At 43.5% G+C, this 10,517-nt stretch overlaps 1 protein-coding gene across 9 annotated transcripts in view; it reads left to right on the top strand.

Moving 5' to 3' along the window:
- The window catches only part of DNM3 (dynamin 3), a 560,234-nt gene that overhangs the window by 522,950 nt on the left and 26,767 nt on the right, over positions 1-10,517 (top strand). For 8 of the 9 annotated variants that reach the window (XM_049633950.1, XM_049633954.1, XM_049633956.1 and 5 more), the window contains 2 exons: positions 5,724-5,950; positions 6,628-6,867. In XM_049633950.1, coding sequence (XP_049489907.1) covers positions 5,724-5,950; positions 6,628-6,867 — 467 coding nt within the window. Of the gene's footprint in view, positions 1-5,723; positions 5,951-6,627; positions 6,868-10,517 lie in introns of those variants that run through there. The other variant, XR_007458711.1, reaches the window with a different exon arrangement.

Here is a 10,517-nt window from a genome sequence, read left to right on the forward strand (position 1 = left end):
CAGTCACCATGGAAGGTGGTGCTGTGGCCTTTCCTCTTTGAAATGCGAATGGCTGCTCTGCCTTCTGAAAAAGAATATGTTTCAGCCAACTTTTATAAAGTTCAGAATTTGGTGGGCAGTTTCCTTTGAAAGTTTACATTAAGTGTTCTGCCACTCAAGTCTCCATATGGAATTATTTAAGAAGTTTAAAGCCAGCAATAAATGCCTTGCCTCAGACATACTGTAAGCCTTTGTCTATTGAAGGGCAGCAGCTGTTTCATTGCTTAAGCATACTAGGTAACAGCGGCACAAAGAAATAGCACGTTTATGACAGCCGGTCCTTCTGGTCAGGCTACAGTCGAAGCAGCAGACTTTTGTTCAGGACACACATTAACACCCCATGGCAAGCACAGTTTGATGGCCTCTCCTCCGCAGCTCACTCCACCGGAAGATTCGTCATCAGAAAATCAAGAAAGGGGATCCAGCTTGATTGTAAAAGTGTGACTGGCAAAGTGGTCCACAATTCTGTGTTGGGACCCATAGGACAGCCACCCACTGGGTACCCATTATTTTGCCCAGATTATAAATGAAGAAACTGAGCCTCCGAGAGGTTAAGTGACTTTCCCAGGGTCACACAGCTGGGGCTGGCAGGGTCAAGATGAAAATCCAGATCCTCCCATTTGCAGTCTGAGGGTCTGTCCATTTTAACGTCCGTTAATGCATATGGCGAGGTTAGGAAAACTAAATACAGCTCAACCTTCTCAAACTGGGGGACTCCTATCCCCACAGCACATACCTGGTGTATCTTCCCAGAAGGTTCATTTACTCAAAGATTTCATTAGGTTGTTTGCATATGAGAAGCAATGTTTTACATATTAACTAGAAATTCAAGCAAACCCAGATAATACAAAATAGAACATAAAGTTTTTATGAAACTTTTTAAGAACCAAATATGAAGCCTAGAGGCGTTTCACACTTGGAGTGTGTGCTGCTCCTGGACCCCCGGAGATCCACATCCACTCTCCTTGGCCATTGGCACTTTGCTGGAAAATTAGTAACATGTGCCCTAGTTTCAGAACTCACTGTAACTTTCGTGTGTATGAAGTAGAGTGTCATTTCAAATGTTCATTATTTGAGGTGAAAGTACACCTTAAATACCAGGACACTGAGTTTGTTTCTGTGGGTCAAGAACTCAGCATCCTGCTCAAGAAACAGATCGGGACCAGGGTCCAGAAGTCCCCCTCGTGTTTCCCCCCCCCCCCCCCCCCACCCCCCCCCCCCCCCCCCAAGGGTAACTCTCCTGATTTTTTACAGCATAGCAGGGTGCTGCCTGTTCTCGAACTATGGAACCATAGTTCCATAGAACTATGGAATCATATATAGTGCGTGCTTGTTGGTGTCTAACTTCTTCTGCTTGACGTTATGTTTGTGAGTCAAAGGATGTTGCTTTTTAAAGAAGGGAAACGTCATTGGTCTCTAGCAGAACTAAATCCCTGAGAAATGGAAAGGGAGCTAAAGCAGACGTGAAAGAACTGTGAGAGCTTAAAAAATCACAAGCTTGTCACCAAGCCCTTTTCCCAAAGTAAGCACGTTTACACTTCTCAGTTACGTTTTTTACATACTTACCCGTGTGACCGCGAGCAGTCACAGACTGCAGCCCTCCCGTCTAGAGACGGAGAGACCTTAAGGAAACGGTCTTCTTAGTAACAGAATTGTGTGACAATTCTGGGAATGTCCCTTCCATTTGTGAAGGCCTTAAAATGGTCTTAGTTATGAAGACAAAAAAAGGTCTAAGTTGCAAACCTATCACAGGTTGATAGAGAAGGGTTAAAGTAAGAAAGAGGGGAAAACATGTGGAAGGTTTTTAATGACCTCACATTCCTCTACACTGAGCAGAACGACATGGCACAGTCATGCCTGTTTATCTAGCATGTGGAGTCTGAGCTGCAGTGAGGTTTTGCGTATGAGGATTTTTTTTGTGGACCGTGCCAAGATGTATAGGTTATAAGGTGTTATAATTAATTAAAAACATAAATATTATTTCAAGTCTTACATCCAAGTATAATTCGTCTATGTCACCTTCCGTGAGGTACATTCCAAATGCCATCATCTCAAAGAGATCTACTTGGCCTCAGTTGTCGTGCAGAATCCTTGATTTACATATTTGTACCAGGGACACACGGACTGCTCAGAAAGTCCCTGAAGTGTCTGGAAATTCCCTGAAGTCCCCCCTACCTTTGTTCCAGTTGTAGCATCACCGCGCTAAGCTAGCACATGAGTAGAGGCTAAAGTTTTGTTCCAGTGCAAAATAAAATGTTCACCTGCATACGCTCTGTATTGAACTCCGTATGTCACTTGATGCCTGCACTATTGCGATAGCTTGCTCTTTTGTTCTTGCGCGTCTGCTCACCTAACGCCAGTCTGGCCTATGTGCTTTAGCAAGAATAGCTTTTGTGTGCTGAGCACTAACGAAATGCGAGGCATTGTGCGAGGCAGTTTATGATCCCCAGGACAGCCCTTGACGCAGCTACAACCGCTGCCCTCATTCTGCAGATCAGGAACCTGAGACTGACAGAGGTTGCTATTTGCCCAAGAACGGGAAGCGTGGGAGCTGGGACTCGGATTCAGAGCTGTTTGCTCCCAGAGCCTGAGCTCTTGACCACTGTGCTGCACCGCCGTTTTCTCCCATGCTAATCATACTCCTATGAATTCAGAGCTTTTGCCAAATCTTTGGGACAGTAGGCAAGTTTTGGTGTGTAACATTTGATGTGGAAGAGTTGATTCAAGGCAGATCTTTTATCAGAATGCTGAAACAAGCCCTTATTATTTTATTTCGTGGTTTGACAGCCGCTTCTTACTTCAGACCTGCTTTAAATCTATTCTTGGAAGGACCTTCTTTTAAATTACGTTTAATAGATTCTAAGTGATGCTCCAGTTAGAGGTAAAGCTTCAGACTAGCTGAACTCGACTGCTGTTCAATGCCAGGAAAATTGTCTGGTTTTGAGTTCTGAGCTGCGCCATGTATCTGAGTGCACACACACACCCAGCCGTGGAAGATTTGTGTGAATGTCCCTGACTCCTTGGGTACTCCTTGGGACTCCTGCAAGTGTGCTGAAAAGTGAATAATTCTCCAAAAAAGGGGGAATGAAATATTCCCGAAGCTAACTTTACTGTCTTTCCTCGAAGTCTAACTTTCCTTCCTGACTTTGGATTTTCTGCTCTTCGACTCACCCAAACCTCAGTGGTTGAGGTGTCCTTGTTCCTTTCGTTCTTGCCCTGTCACATCAAAACAGCACCAAGTCGAGTTGGCTTTTCCTTTATAATGTAATTTAGCTGTGCCCATCTTTTCTATTCCACTGCAATCTTGCTAGATTAAACCCTCACCATCTCATAAATGATCTATTAGTCTTATAACAGATTTCTTTATCGCTGTTACCACCCTTACAAATTCTTTTCCAATCACAGACTAATTTCCCTAATCTCTCTTTTATCATTTCACTTACTTGCTTACAAGTTTTCTGTGGCTTCCCATTACCAAGTGGATAAGGTTCAAATAGTTTTCTTTGGCATTCAAGGCTTTCACATCTGGCCCTAGGTGACCTGGCCACATTTACCTTCCACAACTATCACACATAAACCTACCCTACTAGACAGTTGTCCAAATACATCCTGTCTACTAGATTACTTCCATATTTGAGTCACTCTTGGTTTACAAAATATGTGCAAAGAATACTTTTTATTTCACCACAAATGAAGCTGTGATTTACCTGAATTTTCTAAACTATTTACATAGTTTGATACCTTTAAAAAATAATAAAGCTATGTGTTTTAGACTCTTATCTCTTGGTTATGTATTTAACCACAACCCAGGAATTTTGAGCATCTGACAGCTATTCCGTTGTCTGCCTGAATTTGTAACAATTAAATATACTGGCCTTTGCTCTTTCTTAGAAAGACCCAGTGACTCTAGATAAGGGTTAGTTTCATTTAACAGAGAAACTGAAAAATCCAGGTTGGTTTATTTTTCTAGGCTTAAGTCAATTAGCATACTTCCTTGCCACTCTAAAATAATGATGCTTAAACATAAATTGTGTTTTTTTTTTAATTTTTTTTAATCTTTATATTTGAGAGAGAGAGACAGAGTGTGAGTGGGGGCGGGACACAGAGAGAGAGGGACACAGAATCCGAAGCAGGCTCCAGGCTCTGAGCTGTCAGCACAGAGCCCGACTCGGGGCCCAAACTCATGAACCGTGAAATCACAACCTGAGCTGAAGTCAGACGCCCAACCGACTGTGCCACCCAGGCACCCCCCAAATTGTCTTTTCTAAGCACTCAAAGTGGGGAAGACGGTAATGGAAAGAGCACCAGACCTTTAGTCAAAAGATTTGGGATTCAACCTAATGTTATGTGATTTTGGGCAACGTACTTAAACTCTGAACTTCAATTGCTTTATCTGTAAAATTGGGATCATAGGGGCCCCTGGGTGGCTCGGTCAGTTGAGCATCCAGCTCTTGATTTCAGCTCAGGTCATGATCTCACAGTTGGTGAGTTCGAGCCCCGTATCGGGCACTGTGCTGACAGGCGTGAGCCTGCTTGGGATTCTCTCTCTGCCTCTCCCTGCCCTCCCTGCTCGTGCGCTCGCTCTCTCTCTGTCTCTCTCTGTCTCAAAAATAAATAAACATTAAAAAAATTGGGATCATAATACATTTCCTAAGTGTGTGGTGAGAATTAAATCAGAAGACTTCTGAAGGCACTTGGGACACACCATATTCCACCGATCCTCACATTCACTTCACATTTAATATTTCTGATGCCGAAGATGCATGTCACACTCAATGGCATCTTGGCATTCTGTCATAGTTTACTTGATGGTGTGTTCTCTTTGTGGCCCAGAAAATTATAGTGTCTTCAAATTACTGGTATCTTAGACTTGGAGAAATATGGTGGCCAGTGCTCTCTCCCGCAGGGTGGTGCAGTATATGCATCCTCTCCATTCTCGTTCTGCTACAAAATGCCACTCCCCTAAGACTCATACGTATTGTTGGGACTTAAGTCTTTTTTCATGTATCTGCTAACCATGGAGACTCATGCCAGTTCTCATTACTGTTAAGTAGCTTCTATTGGAAACTTCTAGAAAGCGGAGACTCTCACTTTTTTTTTGGTAAATCAACTTGCATAATTATAGAAGGTTCTGTGTTTAATAAAAATTCACTTATTGGTACTAATTCCACTTTTGAGATGACACTGCATCCTGGGATCTTGCTAGTGTTTCAGTGATTTTGGTAAGAGCTAGGAATACCAAGGAGTGGATGGCTTGTGGTATTATATAGGTTTCTTACATCAGTGTTTTCTGTTGAAAACACTGCTTCTTCCCTCCTGGTACCTGCCTCGTCTCTAAGCCAAGCAGCCTCAGACAACATAGTGGAAATGCTTATGTAGCCAACAGGCCCTGCTCTGGCGATGGCAGGGTTTAGCCCTCTTTTCAACTAATGTAGGTTTTCCTTTAGTCCACAGCCATGAGACAGAGGGAAAAACTGTTCCTGCACTGGTGCTGAGAACTGGGAGGGCAGGAGGAAACTAGGAGTAAATAGATGCATACACACTGTACATCTTGCATACCTCACGCATCATGCACCTTTTCCCAGAGTGGGCTGTTGTAGACTTTGTCCACAGCCTCTGAGCCAGTTTATGCCATCTGACCGCACGTGTGTTCCCATTTTTATTTTTCTGTGGTGACCTGACAGGTTAAAGATTTCATCAATTCGGAGCTCCTAGCACAGTTATATTCTTCGGAGGACCAGAACACTCTGATGGAGGAATCTGCTGAACAGGCGCAGCGCCGGGATGAGATGCTCCGAATGTACCAAGCCCTTAAAGAGGCCCTCGTGATCATTGGTGACATCAACACCGCCACCACTTTCACCCCTGCACCGCCTCCTGTGGATGACTCCTGGATACAGCACTCCCGCAGGTAGGAAAATGGCCCCATGTCACCGGAGGCCTGCCAAGCTCATCTGGTATCATTTTCTGAGTTTGCTTCCCTAAACCAATATGAACCTGAAGAAAAAGGATAATGTAAGTCCAGGAGTGAAAGAGGAGGTCAGATTTTCCCAACCCCCTTCAAAAACAAGCACAAAACATCCCTACAGTGGAATGTTATGTGGTCATTAAAAAGAATAAGTTCTATACTGAAATGAAAAGATAGTCAAATTAATGTGAAGCTTTAAAAAAAAAAAAGTAAGTTGTAGAATGTTGTGTTCTAATATGTACAAAAAAGGAATTTAGAGAGAGAGAGAGAGAACATTGCATTATATGGCACTGTATTTTATTGTGTTGTATTATAGAAGGTATTTGAAAAGGATACACAAGAAACAGCTACTGGTTGTCTCCACAGAGTGCACGGTTGGAAGGAGGGAACCTCCTCTCCACCATTGACTCCTTGTATACCTTTTCTTTTTTTAAGTTTTTTTTAAAGTAATCTCGACACCCAGCATGGGGATCCGACCCAGGACCCTAAGCTCAAGAGCGGCATAGTCTTCCCACCAAGCCAGCAAGCAGTCAAAGTGTAATTTTTACAAAGCAACCAGGAAGCTATAAAATACTCTCTTAAAGATGAATTCAGACAGAAACTGCTCTGTCTCTCCCCAGGTCACCCCCTCCGAGCCCCACCACCCAGAGGCGGCTGACCCTGAGCGGTCCCCTCACGCGGCCCGCTTCCGGCAGAGGGCCCGCACCGGCCATTCCCTCTCCCGGACCCCACTCGGGGGCGCCCCCCGTGCCCTTCCGGCCCGGCCCGCTGCCCCCCTTCCCCAGCAGCAGCAGCGACTGGTCCGGAGCGCCCCCGCAAGTGCCCTCCCGGCCTACCAGGGCCCCGCCCAGTGTCCCCAGGTGAGTGCTCTGCGCGCAGCGCAAGCCGGTGTGTGCTCTTCGGTTCTCTTCTCATAGCATGACAGACAGAGTTTATTTGGAAAAGAAAATCGCAAAGATATTATCCTACACATTTGCGATTTTCACCCGGGAAGGGTATTGTGGGCAAATGGTGGAGCCTGTGACACCATTTAAAAACCAATATGTGGTCCAAACCTCTCCTTTACCAACTGGCACACACTTAATGAGACCACAGAAAACTGGGTCCAAATGAATGACATTTGGGCAGCTGTTCATAGAATCTGAGAGAGCACTTTGAAAGGCAAGAAAGAGCTGTGGCAGGGTTATTGCAAGCTGTGTGCGCCATAGGTCCCGAGAGTATCAGGAGCTAAGACCTTGCCTTCTCTATTACCAAAGGAGTTCTAGAAAACCACTAACTTCAAGGAATATTATCCATCTGCCCTCTGAACTATAACCCTTAAGCCCAATATTATTAACTTTAATGTAGCCTGAGTAAAAACCGGACTGATTAGTTTGCAACCTTTTTTTTTTTTAACTACGCATAGAAATTTTAACACGCACATGATGATTGCTGTGTGCAGTCACTAACCATACATGAGATGGAACTTTGTACATTTGAATAATACACCTTGGCATGTGTAAGCAGATTTTTCAGGCTTGTGAAACAAAATACTGAATAAGTAAACGAAACTTGAAACGTATACAGTTGAAGCTATATTCTCACTTTTGTGCATTTACAGTCAAATATGTACAATATGTATAATTAGAGATTTTTTTTTTAATTTTTTTTAATGTTTATTTTTTTTTTGAGACAGAGAGAGACAGAGCATGAATGGGGGAGGGTCAGAGAGAGGGAGACACAGAATCTGAAACAGGCTCCAGGCTCTGAGCTGTCAGCACAGAGCCCGACGCGGGGCTTGAACTCACGGACCGCGAGATCATGACCTGAGCCGAAGTCGGCCGCTCAACCGACTGAGCCACCCAGGCGCCCCATAGAGATTTTAAAAATAGAAGGAATTAGGAGGTTTTGTCCTCAACATCATAAATTTTCAAAGGAAAGAACATTAGCCCATACAGAAATTTAATTTTTTTTTAATTCAATTCAGAGGATTAAAATATTTGTATGCTTAATGAAGGAAAACCTTACTATGCATGTACCATAAAACAGAAGTGACTTCCTCCGGCCCACGAAGCCTGAGTCACCTCACCCTCTGATTGCGGGCCTTACATTTATTCTGATCTTCATACTTTTGGGTGAAATGAAGAGAAGGGGCAACTTAAACATGTAAACAACGGGTGGTGTAGCAGGAATGGCAGAGGATGTGAAATCAGAAAACGTTGTTTGTCACAGACCTCGCACAACTCATTAAACTCTGAGCTAGGGTTCCCCATCAATGAAAGAGGAACGATTTCACCAAGGTCGTTGCCCACGTCATATGAAATGAGGTGTTTGAAAGAGCCTGATAAACTGCAAGGCACTGTGGTTGTTAGGGTTATCATCACTTTGGTCCCAATCAGAAAGGATATATGTACTCTCAAACCTATTTTTTTTTTCTTAAAAATAGGTTCAGTTTATAACTCATTTGGAACACAGCTAAATTTCTAGTAATAATAGTAAAAGTGATAGCTAATATTTATTGTGCTCTCACTGTATGCTAGGCACTGTCCTAAGTGCTTTGCAGGTACATTTTTGTTTACTGCGCACAGCAACCCAAAAGGATAGGTTATTATCCACTTTACAGATGAGGCACAGAGTTCTAAACAACTTGCCCAAGGCTGCTCGACCAGACCCGAATGGAGCTGGGCTTTAATCCCAAGCAGTCTGACTCCAGAGCCCAGTCTCCTGACCACAATACCAGGGTTTCTCAACCTCGGCACTGCTGGCATTTTCCTTGTGGGGGGCTGTCCCACGCACTTCAGTATGTTTTGCAGTATCGGAGCCTCTACCCAGTGGATGTCAAGTCGTACTCCTCCCCTCCCCCCCCAGTTGCAACTATAAAAATGGCAACATTGCCAGCGTGTTTGGGGAGGTGGGGAGTGGGGTGTAAAATCCCCCTCTCCTTGAGAACCACTGCACTACGGTATTTCAGAGATTTTTCCCTTCCGTGTAAAAAATAAATTAAAAAGATCATTGTTGAGTCTCACTGCAAGTCAGATTAAATTACTGTTTTAGGAAACTTCAGATTGACTGGGAAAGTGTCTGCCATTGTGCCAGGAAGGTATGGAGGCCACTGGGCAAGGGCGTTGAGAGTGGGAAGACAGGAGTCCCATAAAGAGTCGGCTGTTTTGTCTGTTTTGCTATAAGAAGGAACCAGAGCAACCTGGTGGTGCCTTTCCTCAGGAATGAACATGCATGTCTTTGTTTGCTTGCTTGGCTTTTTTACCTCTTTGTTTCAGATAAGCTGGCTTGCCAATACCCTTCAGAGATTCTGTTGAATGCTGAATCGGTTTGTTAAGTGGGATGGAGTCGCCCTTGGTATTCCCAAGCTCCTGCGCACAAGGTAGCAGGCAGGAATTGGTAGCTTGCGCTAGAGAAGGGGAATCACCAGCTTTAATGCATCTGTGTTGGGGAATTTATAGGACAGCAGTTATGTTATTCAAAATTTCTAGAATATTCTCAGCTTGGAGCCAGATCTAACTTGCCCTGGCCTTGAAAAGAGTCTCAAATGTAAAACAGAAATGAGAGTTCAGAGTAAAAGAGGAAAGTTGGTTTTTGTGCTGAGCCTTCAAGTTTCAGCGCCAGTTCAGCACAACGGGAGGGAAACCCCTCTGGGGGGGTGGGGGGGGTCACCTGAGAGGGAGCAAGAAAGACTCTGTCAGGATCTTTATGCCTATTAAAGTTTAGCTTTAGATGAAGAATTCTGACCACATAAAGTCTGTTTTTAATAAAAGCCAGAGCAGGAATCCTACCAAATGCAAGCCAGAAATGGGGTTTAAGATTTCAAAAAAAAAAAAAAAAAAAAAAAGGAAAGAAAGAGAAAAAGAGACGACAAAGATGGAAAAAGAAAGAAAAAAGTTGAGGAAGCTTTTGTTGAAACTTCACCTTGTTCTGTTTATTTATATATTCTGATTTCCCTCTATGAGTTGCCTCCATTTTCTCTATTAAAAACTTAAAAAAAAAAAAAATGAAATGCCATTATCCATCATCTCCAGGAAAACAACCCTTAGCTTTCCGAGAAGGAAGTTTGATTTTTTTTTTTTCCCTAGCTCTTTACTTTCTTAAGGGCCCTTTCTCTTCCTTTATCTGAAACCAGAAACTCATAACGTGACAAGACAGTACAAACCATGTCCCGCCGGCTCCCTGTTGGGCATTAATATTACAGAGGCAGTAACTGAACTTTTAGAGGCAAAATATTCCGCCATTCGGCATGTGCCTGCACGTAGCTTTCTTCTGGATAATTTGCAACTTCATTAGCAAGTTATGATTTTGACTTTTAAGAGCATATATACTTTTAACCCTATTCAAAGGTAATGAAAGCACTTGCAGTTGGACAGAAACCATGAGCGTTCTGCTTTTTTTTTTTTTTTTTAATTATTATATATTTCCATTCCAATGTAAAGGAAGAGGAAGGAGAGAGGCGGGTGGAGTCATTTTTGGCCCCACTTTTCTCAGCTGCTCAAGCTGTTCTGGTTTATGTGCGTGGAGGCTT

Source organism: Panthera uncia, chromosome F1 (genome assembly GCF_023721935.1).
Source record: "Panthera uncia isolate 11264 chromosome F1, Puncia_PCG_1.0, whole genome shotgun sequence".
NCBI classification, from domain to species: domain Eukaryota; kingdom Metazoa; phylum Chordata; class Mammalia; order Carnivora; family Felidae; genus Panthera; species Panthera uncia.